Genomic DNA, 18821 nt, shown 5'->3' with positions numbered 1-18821 from the left:
TTGTGGTATATATCAACGATTTAGATTTGCATATAGGGAGTATGATTACGTAGTTTGCAGACAAAACTAAAATTGGCTGTGTGGTTGATAATGAAGAGGAAAGTCACGGGCTGCAGGAGGATATCAATCTACTGCTCAGGTGGGCAGAGCAGTGGCAAATGCAATTGCATTCATAAAAGTGTGAGGTAATGCACTTAGGGTGGGCTAATAAGGAAAGGGTATACACATTAAGCGGTAGGCAACTTAATAGCGTGGACGAACAAAGGGACCTTGGAGTGCTTGTCCACAAATCCCTGAAAGTAGCAGTCCAGGTGGACAAGGTGGTCAGGAAGGCATACGGAATGCTTGCCTTTATTGGCCGAGGAATAGAATATGAGAGCAGGGAGATTATGCTTAAATTGTAGAACACTTTCGTTAGGGCACAGCTGGAGTACTGCGTGCAGTTCTGATCGCCATATTATAGGAAGGATGTAACTACACTGGAGAGCGCACTGAGGAGATTTACTACGATGCTGGAGTGGAGAATCTTAGTTATGAGGAGAGATTGGATAGGCTGGGTTTGTTCTCATTGCAACAGTGGAAGTTGAGAGGAGACCTTATTGAGGTATACAACATATTGAGGGGCCTGGAAATAGTGGAGTGTTAGGGCCTATTTCAATTGATGGCGAGGTCTATTATGAGGGGGCATATTTTTAAGGTGAATGGTGGAAGGTTTAGAGGAGATTTTAGGGGGCTTCTTTACGCGAGGGTTGTGGGGATTTGAACTCGCTGCCTGGAAGAGTGGTGGATGCAGAAACCCTCGCCAGTTTTAAGAGATGGCTGGATGGGCACATAAAGTGCCATAAACTGTAGCGTTACGGACCTAGAGCTAGTAATTGGGATTAGACTGTATGACCTATTGTTGGATGGCACAGATATACTGTTATGTACTGCAGGGTATCGAATACAGCCAGCGTGAACTCATGGATTATTTTTGATCGCCTGGATGGATAGGAGAGGAATTTTCCCAGATTTTTTTCTACATAATTTGGACTGGGTTTTTATCTGTTTTCTGCCTATCCCACGAGATCACATGGTTCCGGTTGGGGTGGAGTGTAGAATGTTTCGCTGTAAGTGGTGTCGCAGTTTTGTGAGACGGACTGTTTCGACGGGGAGCTCTTTGCCTTTCCGCCATTCTTCATAGGTTAATATGTAACATCAGGGCTGCTGACCAAGCATCGTGCGGCTCTTTGTCCGTCGGCGTGGACACGATGGGCCGAAATAGCTTCTTTCTGCGCTGTAAATGTCTATGTTTCTATGTTTGATGTTATACCAGAGACACAGGAAGTCGATGAACTCATGCTTGACAAATCTTCTAGAATTTTTTGAGGATGTTTCCAATAAAGTGGACAAAGGAGAACCAGTTGATGTGGTATATTTGGACTTTCAGAAGGCTTTCGACAAGGTCCCACACAAGAGATTAATGTGCAAAGATAAAGCACATGGGATTGGGGGTAGTGTGCTGACGTGGATTGAGAACTGGTTGTCAGACAGGAAGCAAAGAGTAGGAGTAAACGGATACTTTTCAGAATGGCAGGCAATGACTAGTGGGGTGCCGCAAGGTTCTGTGCTGGGGCCCCAGCTGTTTACATTGTACATTAATGATTTAGACGAGGGGATTAAATGCAGTATCTCCAAATTTGCGGATGACACTAAGTTGGGTGGCAGTGTGAGCTGCGAGGAGGATGCTATTAGGCTGCAGAGTGACTTGGATAGGTTAGGTGAGTGGGCAAATGCATGGCAGATGAAGTATAATGTGGATAAATGTGAGGTTATCCACTTTGGTGGTAAAAACAGAGAGACAGACTATTATCTGAATGGTGACAGATTAGGAAAAGGGAAGGTGCAACGAGACCTGGGTGTCATGGTACATCAGTCATTGAAGGTTGGCATGCAGGTACAGCAGGCGGTTAACAAAGCAAATGGCATGTTGGCCTTCATAGCGAGGGGATTTGAATACAGAGGCAGGGAGGTGTTGCTACAGTTGTACAGGGCCTTGGTGAGGCCACACCTTGAGTATTGTGTACGGTTTTGGTCTCCTAACCTGAGGAAGGACATTTTTGCTATTGAGGGAGTACAGCGAAGATTCACCAGACTGATTCCCGGGATGGCGGGACTGACCTATCAAGAAAGACTGGATCAACTGGGCTTGTATTCACTGGAGTTCAGAAGAATGAGAGGAGACCTCATAGAAACGTTTAAAATTCTGACGGGTTTAGACAGGTTAGATGCAGGAAGAATGTTCCCAATGTTGGGGAAGTCCAGAACCAGAGGTGACAGTCTGAGGATAAGGGGTAAGCCATTTAGGACCGAGATGAGGAGAAACTTCTTCACCCAGAGAGTGGTGAACCTGTGGAATTCTCTACCACAGAAAGTAGTTGAGGCCAATTCACTAAATATATTCAAAAGGGGGTTAGATGAAGTCCTTACTACTCGGGGGATCAAGGGTTATGGCGAGAAAGCAGGAAGGGGGTACTGAATTTCATGTTCAGCCATGAACTCATTGAATGGCGGTGCAGGCTAGAAGGGCTGAATGGCCTGCTCCTGCACCTATTTTCTATGTTTCTATGTTTCTATGTCAGCGACCAATCGTCGTAGACTGGGACATGATTGCAGGAGTATATCAAGGCAACCTTCGTGTCCATTTTCTGCAGCCTCATTAATAACATTCCTTCCGAAATTATGCCAGAAGTGGAATTATTCAGCGATGTTTTACAGTGATTACCCCCAATCACAGCCTCTCCAATAATAAAGCAGCCAATGCACCAAGACTTTGTCGAACAAATGAAAGGTAACATTCACGGCACCTAACTGCTAAGGAATGACAATCTCGAGCGAGGGAAACATAAACCATCTTCACCATGACCCTCAATGGCGAAACCATAGCAGTATCTTCCCACAAACAACAACTTGTGGATCACCTTTGCCCGGATACAGAACTGTAACAGCGATAATCATATTGTGGTACAAGATCAGGACTGAGGCTGTGATCCATGGGTCAGGCCCTGACAGCTGAAAACCTTAGCCGTATGTTCAAGGATTAAATCATGAATGTCATGCAACACCAATCTCTAACTTGCATGCGTGCAGCTTCAAAACTTAACATCTCAGCACGGTGTAGTACAGAATCGGTTTTCTGATGAATAGCTTTGTCACTGGACTCAGCATAGACTCTATCCACTATTAGTGCACTGTAACAGCAGTACGGATATTCCACAAGAACCACTGTAACAACTTAAATATCAGATCTATGGCAACTCCCTCCCCTGCAACCACTACCACCGTGAATGACAGGAGCAGAAATTCATGGGAACCGTACCACTCCCAAATTTCGCTCCAAGGCACAAACCATTCTTCTTGGAAATACAACGCCAATTCCGTTATTGATGCTCGGTTAATTACGTGGAATTCAATGCCCGTCACCTACGTCCACAGTGAGAGCACTGTAACCAGATGGATTGCATGGGTCAACGAGAAGGCTCCATCTTCACAAGAAAGTAGAGATGGGCAATAAGTGCAGCCTGACCAGGATCACCTGCATCCAGATATGAAACTCTTTAAAACTGGGAATTATTTAAGGAATAAAAGGATGCTCTATGGGAGCGAGGGTGGGAGTTTAGGATAATTCTGAATAACTGAAATAAGATAGGGTGAAAAGTTGTTTCCATATATAATTGACTTAGCACTTTGCAATAAACAGGTATGTGTCAAGAGTTTGGCCATTTAGGTGCACATAGCGAGCAGAGCGAGTCCACCATGCATCCTATTTTTGACCCCAGCAGAACATATTTTCTTAAAAACACACTCACTCGAGATCAGGGCCAGCAGATTTAACAAAGCTCATCACCGTGAAAATGCTGTAGGAGGAAATTGATTGTTTTCACAACTGACACTCTTCCCTAGGGGTGATTAGTCCAATATGGTGAGAAGCTATTATGAGCTACCGCAACGCATATGATGAGGCAGCCAGCCACACATAAAAGACATGAGTCTGCTGCTGGATGTCATATCTGAATTCAAAGACCAGAGTTCGGATGTCTACCATCCAGGGATGTTGGGAATTTGGTTCGAATTACGCTCTTTCAGTGCCAGACCTGAATCTGCTATCATTGAGCCTAATTCTAACTCTAGCAGTTGCTAACGATGAACTGATAATTTAAAAGAAAAGGGGACTAGACCAGATTTCTCTTTGCCCGCCATTCCCTTATCCGACATTACAACTGGTCACGGCTAAGGGTTCTGGTCTGTCGTGGAAATTCCCTCTTTCTTGATTGTTCCTCTTCGTCTCACATTATTGCTAACACATACACACTCTTCCTCTAACTACATGATTTAACTGATGTATAGACCTATTCGAATTGAACAACGGAATCACCATTGCCATCGCATGAGGAACCACCATTCACAAACCGCCTGATAGCATCCTGGACATCATCAAGATTAAACAAACTAATCTGTTTCCAGAAGGACGGCAGAGGCTGGGTACAACACGCTGATTTGGATCACCTCCTGACTTCTCGAAGCCTTTTCACCGTCGTCAATGTTCAAGAGCAGAGTGCAATGGAGGACACAACAGTTGGCTGGCTGGGGAAACTCAGCATCAGGCGAGACAAAACGGATTGCCAATTTCACTTTTCTAACAACGAAACTTGGAAAATATTGATGGCAATCATCGTGGACCAATGCAAGTTTTATTTGAGATGTAGACTAACCTGATTGCTCCAAGAGATGGCTATAATGACAGGACTTTCCATTCTTAAATCGTATAGTATATGTGTAGCGTCCCGCATCAGATAGTTGAAAATTGCTGATGTTTAACGTTCTGAAATCAAACTTGCGCTGCTTGTTTTTATAAATCAGCTCTTTGTTCAGTTTCCATTGGATTTCAACCCATTTCCCAGTTATCGGATTGCTCCCATGCATACTGCTCAAAATATATGGATCGGACACCTCACAGGTCAGATATACGGAGCTTCCCAGGAGAATTGGGCCATCTGGGATCACAGATACTGTGGAAAGAGGATAACCAGTTAACCTGATAAAAGCACTCCTGGATTAAATCGTGTCATCTCATTAAATTCATAGTCAAACCTCATTAAAATGAATCGCGTGCAGCCAGAGCATCTCCAGCTATTCTGTGGCAAGACACCTGTTTTGTGATGGGGCAGGAAATCGGCAGTAAGCAATTCTTAATGGGATGTGCATCTTTGCCACAGACAGCGGGAAACGTTGCCAAAGAGATGACATTTCAACAAAAGATCCAATCAGGGCATCAATTTACAGCAATATAACGGCAGGGACACAGATTCAAGAGTTGGTCAGGAGGACCGAAATCTGTTCCCCTCAGGGTAGAATAATCTCCAGGCACCAGCTCCACCGCCTGTGAGGATTGATCCCTGAAGAGGTTAATACAATAATGTATCTTCCAGGACATGACGGGAAATTTGAAAGAAGTTCAATGACCTCACCAGAGTTGTCTGGAGATCAATACTGATCTCTTTCTCTCTGCTCACATCTCCATCACTCAGAATAGTCACAATAACCCCGCCTCATTACTACAATCACTGCACAAAAGTTCACTCTACCTTCTTCTTATACTCACAGACTTTCCATTATTGCTACCCTCACTTCCGCCCACTTCGCATCTTACACATACGAACGATGCTACCATGGCAGGCATAAGCTCTAGGCACCTCACAGGACTGGCACTAATACATCGATTCTGTTTTAGAGTAGTTGTTCATGCGCAATGTGTTCCAGGAGGTTGACGTCAGAGAAGATGACCTGGGCTACACACCCTGTTCTCTCGGGAAGTAATCATTTTGGCCGTGGCAGGCATAGGGAAGTTTGGTTATAGCGACAGGTAACACTGGAGTAAACTATGACCAGATTTTTATCGACACGTTGGCCCCCTTTACACTTCTTACTTTGATCCACCTACACATTACTCCACTGCTTTGTTTTTGCACTACATGCCTGTCGCTACAGCCAGCGGGAAACGTTTTCAAAGGGGCAACAAGATATAAGATCCAGTCAGGGCATTACGATTCTCCAATATTACGTCAGCGGGTACTGATGCAGGTGTTGGAAAGGAGGAAAAAATGTATAATAATGAATACTAAGCATGGATGTCAAAAGGGACAATCTTGCTTGACAAACTACATTGAATTTTTTGAAGAGGTAAGAGAGCGAATAGACAAGGATAATTTTATAGATGTAGATTATCTATATTTTGAAAATTCATCAGTAAGGTTTTTTTTTAATTCGTTGCGGGGATGTGGGCGTCAATGGCAAGGCCAGAATTTATTGCCCGTCCCTAATTGCCTTTGAGAAGGTGGTGGTGAGTCGCCTTCTTGAACCGCTGCAGTCAGGTGTGGTGAAGGTGCCCCCACAGTGCTGTTAGGGAGAAATTTCCAGGAATTTGACACAGGGACGATGAAGGAACGGCGATATTCTTCCAGGACAGGATGGTGTGTGACTTGGAGGGGAGCGTGGATGTGGTGGTGTTCCCATACACCTGCTGACCTTGTCCTTCTAGGCGGTAGAGGTCGCGGGTTTGTGATGTGCTGCAGAAGAAGCCTTGGTGACTCGCTGCAGTGCATCTTGTAGATGGTGTACACTGCAGCCACGTTACTCCGGTGGTGGAGGTAGTAAATGTTTAAGTTGGTGGAAGGGCTGCCAATGAAGCAGGCTGTTTTGTCCTGTATGATGTCGGGCTTCTTGAGTGTTGTTGGAGCTGCACTCATCCAGGCAAATGGTGAGTTTTCCATCAGACTTGTGCCTTGTCGGTGGTGGAAGACTTGGGGAGTCAGGAGGTGAGACACTCGCCTCAGAATACCCAGCCTCTGACCTGCTCTTGTTGCCACAATGATTATGTGGCGAGACAAGTTAAGTTTCTGGTCAATGGTGACCCCCAGGATGTTGATGGTGGAGTATTCTGCGATTGTAATGCCAATGAATGTCAAGGGGCGGTGGTTAGATCCTCGCTTGTTGGAGATAATCATGGCCTGGCTTTTGTGTGACGCAAATGTTACTTGACACTTATCAGCCCAAGCCTGAATGTTGTCGAGGTATTGCTGCATGCGGCCATGGACTGCTTCATTATCTCAGTAGTTGCGAATAGCACTGAACAATGTTCAGTTATCAGCGAACATCCCCACTTTTGACGTTATGCTGGAAGGAAGGTCATTGATAAAGCCACTGAAGATGGTTAGGCCTAGGACACTGCCCTGAGGATCTGCTGCAATGTTGTCCTGGGGCTGTGATGATTGAACTCCAACCACCACAACAATCTTCCTTTGTGCTAGGTATGATTCCAGCCAGTGGAGAGTGTTCTCCCTGATTCCCATTGATTGCAGTTTTACTACGGCTCCTTAGTACCACACTTGGTCACTTGATGTCAAGGGCAATCACTCTCACCTCTCCTCTGGAATTCAGTTATTTTGTCCACGGTTGTACGAAGGCTGTAATGAGGTCTGGAGCCGAGTGGTCCTGGCGGAACCCATGCTAGGCATCAGTGAGCAGGTTATTGGTGAGTAGGTCCTGCTTGATAGCACTGTTGATGACACCTTCCATCACATTGCTGATGATTGAGAGTAGATTGATAGGGTGATAATTAGCCGGTTTGGATTTATCCTGCTTTTCATAGATAGAACATATTTGGGCAGTTTCCACATTGTCGGATTGATGCCAGGGTTGTACCTGTACTGGAACTTGGCTAAAGGCACAGCTAAATCTAGAGCACAAGTCTTGAGCACAATAGCCGGGATGTTTTCGGTGTCGATAGCTTTTGCTATATCCAGTACACTCAGCTTTCCTTGATATCACGTGGAGTGAATCTAATTGGGTGACGTCTGGCTTCTGTGATGATGGGAACCTCAGGAGGAGGCTAATAGGGATCATCTATCGGCACTTCTCACTGAAGATGGTTGTGAACGCTTCAACCTAGTCATTTGCAGTCATGTGTTGGCCTCCACCATCATGCTGGAAGGGTATATTCATGTCGCCTCCTCCTCCTGTTAGTTGTTTAATGGTCCGCCAACATTCATGAGTGGATGTGGCATGACTACAGAGCTTTAATCTGATACATTGGTTGTGGGATCGCTTAGGCTTGTCTATAGCATGCTGCTTCCGCGTTTTAGCATGTATGTAGTCCTGTGTTGTAGCTGCCCCCGCTTGGCATCTCATTTTCAAGTATGCCTGGTACTGCTCCTGGCATGCTCTTCTGCATACCTTTGAACCAGGGTTTGCCCCTTGCTTGATTGTAATGGTAGAGTGACGGATATGCCGGGTCATGAGGTTACAGATTCTAGTGGAATAAAATCCTGCTGCTCCTGATGGCCACAGTGGGTCATGGATGCCCAGTTTTGAGCTGTTCTGCAGCTATCCCATTTAGCACGGTGGTAGTGCCACGCAACACGGTGGAGGGTGTTCTCAGTGTGAAGATGGGACTTCGTCTCCACAAGGATTGTGCGGTGATCGCTGTTACCAATGCTGTTATGGATGTTTCTGCGACAGGTACATTGGTGAGTACGAGGTCAAGTAGGTTTTTCCCTCGTGTTGGTTCTTTCACCACCTGCTGCAGATATAGCCTTCAGGACTCGGCCAGCTCCACCAGTAGTGGTGCTACCAAGTCACACTTCATGATGGACATTGAAGTCACCCATCCAGAGTACATTCTGTGCCATTGCTACATTCAGTGCTTCTTCCAAGTGGTGTTCAACATGGAGGAGTACTGATTCAGCATCTGAGGGAGGGCTGTTGCTTGTAATGAGCAGTAGGATTCTTTGCTCTCGCTTGGCCTGAAGCCATGAGACTTCATGATGCCCGGATTCAATGTTGAGGACTCCCTCCCGACTGTATACCACTTTGCCACCACAATTGGTGGGTCTGTCCTGCCACTGGGACAGGACATACTCAGGAATGGTGATGGAGGTCTGGAACATTGGCTGAAATGTACCACATAATGGACTAAAAAACAAGTCAGATAACGCAATGCCAAGCGACAACCAGTAGAATGGATAGCTAGCCAGCTGCAAGACAGAAAGCTGAGAGTCGTGGTAAAGGAAAGCTATACAGAGTGGCAGAAGGTGGGTAGTTTGTTCCACAAGGATCAGTGCTGGGACCACTGTTCTTCGCAGTTTATATTAATATTTAGACTTTGGAATAAAAAACAAAATTTCTAAATCTGTGACTGACACCACGTTGGAGGGGGGCCATGTGGGGAGGACAGTTAATACTGCGGGGGACTGCAACAAAACACATGAAGACATTAATAAACTTGCACACTGGCCATTTAACTGGCAAAATACATTTAACACAGATAAATGTGTGGTATTAAATGTTGGTGCGAAAAATAGGAAGGTCACTTATTACTTGGACAGTAAGGATTTGAGTGGGGTAGAGGAGCAAAGGCATCCCGGAGTACAAATACACAAATCATTAAAGGTTCTGACACAGATTAACAAGGCCATAAAATCAAGCCAAACACTATGGTTTATTGCTACAGGGAAGGAATTAAAAATTAATGAGGTTATGGTAAACTTGTTTCGAAAATTATTTAGACCACATTTGGAGTACAGCGTACAATTCTGGTTACCATATTATTAAAAAAGTGTATAGAGGCATAGGAGAGTATACAGAGATTTACAAGGATGATAACAGAAATGCGGCGGTATAGCTATCAGGAAATGATTAACAATTTTGTGTCTATTTTCGCTTGAAAAAAGAGAACTGAGGGTTGATACAGAGCGAGAGTTTCTACTTGTGCGCCAGTGCATAACTAGTTGCCAGCAATATAAGATAGTCAGCAAGAAGTCAAATAAGAAATTCAGAAGACACTTCTTTACACAGAGCGTGGTGAGAATTTGGAACTTGCTACCACATGAAGTGATAGAAGCGAATTGTATAGATAATTTAAGGAGAGGTTAGAGAAGCAAATCAGGGAGAAGGGAATAAAGGGCTTTGCTAACAATGTTAGATGAGGAACAATTGGAGGAGGCTCGAATGGAGCATAATGGCCGGCATTGACTATTTGAGCCAAATGACCTGTTTCCGTGCTTATATCCTGTCTAAGCTTATGTGATCCTTTGTAGTTCCAACCCTTGATCCTCTCTTTCAATTGTGGTGCTCAAATATTGGAGATAACACTGCCATTTCAGTAAGGGGAGAGCAGTCATGAAGATGTACTATCACTTGATCTATCCCTCACAAGGAGCTGCACAGATACTGACATCATGCGTTATATATATCTGGGCTAGATGAGGCTTCGCCACATGCTGAATACAAGTGCACAAGAATGCGGGAAATGAGATAGAGGTGCACAATCACGGGAAGGAGAAATCACACGCTAACTCGGCTGCTGAGGATTAAAATGTTGACTTTGGGAACGCAGGCTCTAAGGAAGGCTGATGGGCATATACCAGGAAATTTTAGTTGTGATGGTTTGGCTACATTTCGGATGGTATGCATTTGTGTGTCCCATTAGAGAAAGGGCGTAAAAGCCTCAAATTGAAACCTATCAAGATGGGAAACTTTCAGGATCTTGAGGTAGTGGGCTCCACGCTTAATGCAGAAGAGAAAGCAAATATGTGATTTAATGGACTTTTTCATTATCACGAATTTCAATGTGGTAACTGGGGTTCCGGGTGGGGTGTTAAGAGCATTATTGTGGTTGGAGAAACAGTAGCCAGGGTTCAACTTTACAACATTGCAACAATCAAAATTAGGCGAGAGAGTATGACATTTACTTCAGCCTTTCCTCGAAGTTGCTGAGGCAGAAAATATTTGGTAATGAAAACGTGGATAAATATTGGAAGCCTGGAAAGATAAGGTCTATCGGGAGAGAGGAGGTCAGTGTGATTAATGTTGGCTTGCAGTCGCAATTAGCTGGCACAGACATAATGGGCCGAATGGCCTCCCCGTGTGTTGTGAATATCAGTAGTTCTTCAACATATTGATTCCTCGTGCTGTTGAGGTAAGTGAATCCACCATTTGAATAAAAAGGCAGGCTGATCCGACTGGGCAGATAGATCGTTCCATGTGTCTGAACAGGTAGGCCAATCGGACCTTGGACCTCATTACAGTCAAACCAAAGAGCTGCAGAGTTATGGTGGCAGTCCTCTTGCAGCACTCCAGTGAAGACTGTGATCGGAGATCCGTGCCTTGGTCGGGGTTCAGGTATCTGGGCTTGTTTCGGAGATTGAGGCTGTGGTTAGGGATTGGGTATGGGCTCTGGATAAGGTCCTTTTAATTTTTTGTGTTTGGGGCCTGTGTCAACGACCGGGGATTGGGGCAGGGATCAGGGATTGAGCTGAGTGAGGGATCAAGACCTGGATCAAGAATCATAGGCTCATGGTCAGGGTCCCAAGATCAGGACGTCGGGTTTGGACTGACTGAAAGGCAGCGTCAGGAGGTGCGAAGGATTCTTTTAATATGAGGTATTACATTATTTAACTTCTTTGTTGCAAGCAATCTCTAGAGCTGGTTTCCATGACTACTTCTTGGGCGGGGCCTGGCTGCACCATAATTAACCAATCTTAACAGGGCGGTCTCGAATTAGAAAATAGAAATAGCTCAAACGCCTGCTACAACCATGGGCAGAGGGTGCCTCGAATCTGCTCTGACACAAAATGTCAACTGGCTCATTTCCAGCCACAAATGTATGCATACTTCTTGTCCGGCATAGTGAGATGTGAGCAGCTCGAGCCTGTGGGCTAGAAATTCATCCTAAACAATAATGTCTGGTAATGTATTGGCCATCTGTTATACCCGCCGCCCGATATTCATTTCCATTGAAGAACATTTCTATCCCAATGAATTTTGTACAGAAATGCTGTGGGGAAATTCCGGCAATGGAACTAATCTTTGCTGAATGATGCTTTACTGAGGGCTTTCCCATAGTGTACACTAATGTTGCTGAGTGTTTATTTTCACTGTACATAAAGGGTTTTAAAGCCGAACAATAACCTGGCCTGGAAGAAAGCGACACAGTTGTAATTGTATCTTTTTCCACGTAACAAATGATCACATTTTGATATTGAAGGAACCGGACTTTAACGGCAGATTGGCGCAAGTACGAGAAACGGTTTAATATTTTGTGTCAGAGACTATCATGTAAATATAACTGTACACTATAATGGTACCAGTAACTCACCATTAATCACTATGAGGCTGATTCTCACTGTGTTGTGGCTTTCAATCTGCGAGAGCTGTTGACCATCATACATCAAACAGTCGTAATTTCCGGCATTTTCCATTGTCGCTGTGAACAGAAGAGAGTAATTCCCCGTCCTGAAACCCTCAGACTCGGCCAGTGTTATATGCGGGAATTGTGAGGAGTTGCACTGCGGGTTGTCGTTATCAATTACACAAAGCCCCACCCCACTGTTTCCTAAGGCACGAGTAAATAGCCACTGAATATCCGTAATTGGAGTCGTAGACCGGGTGGAACAAGGCAGCAAAACCGGACTGGACCCATTCGAAAGAACGATTTCCAGATCATCTCCAGCCTGCACGTTACCTGCACAGGGAGCAAAGAGTGATATTAAACCGGATTCTAGACGGCTGGATAAATATCCACCATTATCCACAAACTCTGTTCCCCAGGCACCAACTTCATCAGTCTCCCCTTGCCACTGACTGAGTCTGAATTAGACCATTCGCAAGCGTCGCTTCCTAATGGACCCTGAGCTAAGTTTCCGACCCCACATGTTCTCCATCACCAGGATACAACATCAATCTCCGTAACATAATTCCCCTGCCTCGGCTCATCAGCTACTAAAACTCTCACCCAGTCTTTGTTGAGCACCAGACTTGACTATTCCAATGCTCTCATGGCCAGCCTGTAACAGTCAGAATATTTACATTAGCCTGTATTATAAGCCGCTCAGCACGTTGAGGTGACATCACGCTGTTCCAAAATTAAACAGAGTCGTTAGACAGTAATAGAAAAAAAACAGCGGAATAATAGAACAAAGTTCAGTTCAAATAGAGTACATATTGACATCAACAAACAGGGTAAACGTGACTGAAACATCAAACTATACTTTGCAGCTTTCAAATTTCCCGCTGCTCTCCCAGCTCCCGCCCGATCTTCCAGAGATGCCTCTGCATTGTTGCTCTCAAATATTGAAGGGTTGCCCTTTTGGTGGAAAGATCGCCTGGTCTGCACCGCCCCCCGCCCCGCCCACAGAGACACCAACACCGAACGGGTTCCATTTTCTCCTCATCCGTTTTTTTCTTTAGCAGTTGCTCATTGAACTATCTGCTACACATTGTGCTTCACTGTGAGCCTTTCAGCTGCTGAGAGCTGTGTCCTGTGTGGTCAGAGGAGGCGGAACATAGAAGCTGAACATATCCTGGTGTCTGATCCCCGCCGCCAGACCGCTCTGGGTCAGATTTGCGCAAACAGTGAAATGTTTGCAAACATCACGTCAGATGTGATTGGATCACACGATGATTGCAATGAATACTTTTCTTCGTAAAATTGACACGGTATTGAATTCTATCAACATAAACCTCCCTCATCCATCTGCTTTTCAAGCCTCCCGTTAAGTGCATCTAGGCTATTCGTTTCAACCACTCCCTGATCCATTTGCTGACGGTTCTCAGGTTCAAGAAGTTACTTCCTTAAATCTATCTCGGCGCCATTTTTCCTTTGTTCAGTAAATATTGCCGAGTACACCGGACTCAGATCGCTTTTCTCAATGACCGGCCTCATGCAACGTGAAGTGAAACATTTCAGATCACCCAATTTATGCCAATAATTGGATTTATGAATTGCCGTCGCATTTCACTGAAAGGAACCCGGAACTACAGCGACCCGATACAGCAATTGCACACTGAAGGCTGCAACATCACGGGCTCTCTGAAACTATGTATAGTCCTTTTCTCTAATATTGTTTCTCATTCTCTATTTCAACCGCAGACTGCCAGCCAGCAGGAGCTGATGGCCATTTCAGAGCATAATTTAGGGCAGTTTGCGTTGTTGTGTTCGAAAACCTGGCGAATAAGGGAAATGTTGGGGTGAGAATCTGATTGCGCCTCGCGCTGTTTCAAAAGCCTTCTTCCACAGACCGTCATTCTTACCAAGGAAGTTATATGGTCGGTCATTATTAGGATCAAAATAACTTCGAACTGAATTTAATAATTCACACTACGTGCTCGTCCACGCCGAATAGAATATAATCATAGCTCACTTTGAAGTGTAGCTATCGTTTTAAAACCTCAATGTGGAAGAATTAGAGCGACAGCGGCAGATCTCTCCATACCAGCAACACAGCTAGAGATTGTGATTGTCAATCCACAACTGAAAATAAAATTGAATGTGAGTTTAAAACATACCTGAATAAATAAGGGCGAGTAGAAGGGAGACCTCGAGAATGAAACACTTCATCCTTGCGGCTGCTGAGTCTGAACTAAACGCAGTGAAATGACCGAGCGTGCCAGTTAGCAAAGCAAGAGGAAGTTCTCGCTTCCTTTTGTTAAATATATCTCTCAGGCTCAGTCACGCAGTTGCAATTTCCTCCATCTCTAACCGGAAGTATAGATTCTTGCATTTGTACTGGACTCTTTACATTTTATTGGGGGCAGTGCCTTCGTGTAATAGAATTAAAATGTAGTTAAAGTGTGAAGGTAAAGCAGGGCGCGCTGCCGCACTTTTACAATGATTTGGCTCTTGAAGAGAGGCCTCTGAGAACATCACTTGCTCCCAGTCCTGGGCTCTCTAGTTGCAGCTTAAGGGCAAGCTGCTCGCGGAGGGAGGAGGAGGTGGAGGAAGACGAGGAGGAAGAGTAGTAAGCAGACGACGAGGAAGTCGGTGAGGAGGACGCATAGGGAAGGAGGCAGGCCAGACAGTCCCTTTCTGACCGGGATGCCCGGAATCGAATCATCCGCCTGCAGTACCAGTGAACACTACCCCAATTACCCTTTCAACATTCTGCTATTTACGATTACAACGTCCTATTGGCCACAATGTGGCAATAAAAATCACCATAAAGGAAATTTTCAATTCAACTTTATCGATATATGCATCCACTATGCGATGAACAGATCATCTAACATCCCTTGTGCATTCCCTTAGTCAGTGGATTTCGTGTGTTTTTGCTTGTCGTGTGCTCTTACGCACTCCTGGAAGGCTGCTGACTTTCAGTGCGGAGAATGTAAATGGCCTTGGAAAACAACCTCAAAAAGTTGGTGACTGGGCGTGTGAAATCTAGTGAAAGTGTTTGTTCTTCTTCTTTGCTCTCCACTCCTGCTTTTTAGTCAACCTTCGGTTGGGTAGACTGGATTTCGTGGGTGCCTGAAATGAGGAAGGGAAAACATGTAGCTTTGAGGTGAGGGCAGGGGGTTAACGTAAAGGTGTACGCTGACACCATGTACAGCTTGTAACTAGGAAGCAATTGTGGAATGGGAAGGTAGTGGGATATGAGAATAAGAATAAGGCACGAGGATATCAGCATCTTGTATCATTTCAGCCACACTGCTAGCCAAGAGTTCAGCCATGAACCGCTGCAAAAATGGAAAGTGCTATATCCTCCGAGGCAGGGAGGTAGAACGAGGAATGGCTTGTGCTCCTTGTGTTTGGCAGATATTGTTGGTAGGTAAGCGATGGGGATGTGGGGGTTGAGGCAGTAGGTATCTTTCACTGTGCAATTTGAGAGGCTTGTGGTGCTCTTGGTAGGAGACAGTTTTTGAAGATGCATTCACTGAACTTGACCAGTGTTCTGAGGTCATGAAGGTTCCTTGGGCACGGGAGACAGATTATGGGGTGGCACAACTGGCAGTTACATTCTCGGTGATCTGGTCTCACGTCTTTGTTTATGGAGGGCCTCTTGGTCCCTGTCAGTAGAGGATCTCTTTTGTAGTGCGAACTCCAGGGAGAATGCTGGACTGCTGCCTACGTGAATCTCGGTGCCATTCCCCGGCTTGCTGAGCGACTTGCTTTAGTGTTGAAGCACTTTCCCCATATTGTTAGGTGCGGAAGGCAATTCATCTTTAATAACTGAAGGCAGGCATTTTTGCCATTATAGAAGCCTTTAAGCACTTCTTTCAGAAAAGGCTGTTCTTGCTGCAGCAACGCTACGGGAAGGCTACATTGGGCCTACTGCTGGGACTACCACCAGGCAAACCGGCCTTGTCGGGTAAGTGTAGCGCTGGGCTAATGCTAATTAGCAACCAGCACCAATATTGCAGTCTGATCAGCTCCATTACTTTCGGCAGCTGTGAACTCCTGCTGGCGGTGGTTGTGGCAGGATTCAGCTTTCTCCAATTTTTAGTCCGTTTTCTTTCAAACTTGCCTGAACCGCGAGCTCAAATGAAACAATGTAGAATGAAAGAGATGTTTAGTGGGGAACTTGAGTAACAGAGATTAGAGCCTTGGCAGCTGCAGACACGGCCACCAATTGTGGAGCGAATCAAATCGGGGGTGTTCAAGGTTCTTCAGCCCCTTATAAAGAAATTGGTTAATTACAACAATACAGTGGCATTCAAAGCAACATTAATGAAAAGCATTAATGGTGGCCAAGTTAATATCTAAACCTGTAATTTCGAAACTATGATGAAAGATATAAGTCTCATGAGCACAAACCATGCTCATGGTCACCTGACATGGCGGGCACTGTGCACATTACACAGCGACTGGGCACGGTTAGAAATCATGAAAGTTATACATTTAACAGCCAAACTGTTTTGTATCTTAAAGCAGCAGGTTTTCCTGAAAGTGCCGTAAAAAGAATGCATTGTCAAATTTTCCAAGGATATCAACAGAATGACTTTGAGGTGTCGTGAGAAGAAGGGAATATGTGTTAGGATTATACCGCCCATGACTGGTTAATGCTTAGCTTTCAAGTAATAACCATTAGTAGTAGGTATTCATTAGATACAGCTAACAATTGGTCAAAGATGCTAGAAAATGTTACACCAGGAAGTCTCCTTTAAGTGAAGTGCTTAGAACATAAGAACATAAAAAATAGGATTCAATAAGACCATGGATGATCTGATCATGGACTCAGCTCCACTTCCCTCCCCGCGCCCATAACCGCTTATCCCCTTATCGTTTAAGAAACTGTCTGTTTCTGTCTTAAATTTATTCAATGTCCCAACTTCCAAAGCTCTTTGAGGCAGAGAATTCCACAGATTTACGACACTCTGCTCAGCTCAGTTTTAAATGGGCAGCCCCTTATTCTAACATCATGCCCTTTAGTTCTTGTCTCCACCATCAGTGGAAACATCCTCTCTGCATCCAGCTTGTCAAGCCCCCTCATAATCTTACATGTTTCGATAAGTTCACCTCCCATTCTTCTGAATTCCAATGAGTAGAGGCCCAACCTATTCAACCTTTCCTCATAAGTCAACCCCCTGATCTCCGGAACCTTCTCTGAGCTGCCTCCTAAGCAAATATATCCTTTTGTAAATATGGTTCTGAGGTAAGCAGTTACTGTTTACATAGATAGTCTGCTTCCAGAGGATCTGGGTAATAGATACATCATTTTGACATTTTCCTTTGATGAAGAAAAAAGACGGTGTATAAAGGAGCATGGTTTTCAACAGTTTGTCAGAGTGTGCCTGATTGATATAGAAACCGAATATCCACTCCATGCATACAGTTGAGATTAATCACCTTAACTGTATATCAATAAATTCTGTCCTGTATAGCCCACTACAAAGTCCTGTGCTTACTCGAAACGTGTTGTTGTGAACCAAAGGAGAAAGGAGATGGTTAGCAAACAATTCATACAGGTAAGAAACTCATCTGAAAAGCAAAATTATATCAGATATAAACATTACACAGAGCATATATATGGGCAAGCAGCAAGGGACAGCAGAGGAATGGAGGGCAGAGGAGCTTTGAAGAGAGGATTTTAAAGTTGAGGGGGAGGGTGACGTAGGGATGGAGAGGCTGCAGAGCCAGAAGGAACGTAGATAATGGCAGTAACGCGATTAAATGGAAATATCGACAGAAGGCAGCGTGGAGAAAGGGGAAGAGGAGGCAAAGTGAATGGCGCGAAAAGTGAGGTTTTAAAAAAGAAAGATTTGCAGCGCATTTCACGATCTCAGGATGTCACAAAACGCTTTACAGCAGATGAAGTATTTCTGAATTTTAATCACTGTTGTAATGCAGGAAAAACTGTAGCGTATTGGTGCACAGCAAGCTCCCACAAGCAGCAATGCTATAATGACTATATAACCTGATTTGGTGATGATTATTGAGGGATAAATATTGGCCCATGACACATGGGATAACTCCATGTTCAAATATGTGTCTTGGGATCTTTCAAAAACACCTGGGAATGCACATAGGATAGAAGGGTGATCAAGGATGGGATCAGTGCGTTAGTGAGAAACAATATTGTCTCAGATGATCAAGAGGTTGAATCAGTTTGAGAGGAGATAAGGAATAAAAAAGGGAAAATGTTGCTTGTGGGCGTAGTCTGATGGTCCTCTAACAGTAGCTACATGGTTGGAGCGAGTAAAAATCAAGGAATAATGGAGGTTTCTAAAAAAGGAACGGCAAAAATCATGGGAGATTTTAACCTTCAGATTGATTGGACAAAGCAAATTGGTCAGGGTAGCCTTGAGGAAGAGTTCATAGAGTGTATCCGGGATAGTTTGCTTGAACAGTGCATTACAGAACCAACGAGAGAGCAGGCTATCTTGGATCTAGTACTGTGTAATGAGACAGGATTAATACATGATCTCGCAGTAAAAGATCCTCTATGAATGAATGACTATAAGATGGCTAAATTTCAAATTAAGTTGGACGAAGAGAAAAATGGTTCTCA

At 44.6% G+C, this 18821-nt stretch overlaps 1 protein-coding gene across 1 annotated transcript in view; it reads right to left on the bottom strand.

Moving 5' to 3' along the window:
- The window catches only part of LOC139241063 (uncharacterized), a 29197-nt gene extending 14737 nt beyond the window's left edge, over window positions 1–14460 (bottom strand). Inside the window, exons 1-3 of the mRNA XM_070869758.1 lie at window positions 14383–14460; window positions 12194–12559; window positions 4752–5048 (exon numbers count right to left, since the gene is read on the bottom strand). Coding sequence (XP_070725859.1) covers window positions 4752–5048; window positions 12194–12559; window positions 14383–14434 — 715 coding nt within the window. The 5' untranslated portion in view covers window positions 14435–14460. The remainder of the gene's footprint in view (window positions 1–4751; window positions 5049–12193; window positions 12560–14382) is intronic.
- Window positions 14461–18821: the final 4361 nt, after the last annotated feature.

This window comes from Pristiophorus japonicus, chromosome Y, assembly GCF_044704955.1.
Source record: "Pristiophorus japonicus isolate sPriJap1 chromosome Y, sPriJap1.hap1, whole genome shotgun sequence".
NCBI lineage: Eukaryota > Metazoa > Chordata > Chondrichthyes > Pristiophoridae > Pristiophorus > Pristiophorus japonicus.
This window is presented reverse-complemented; position numbering and strand designations above follow the sequence as displayed.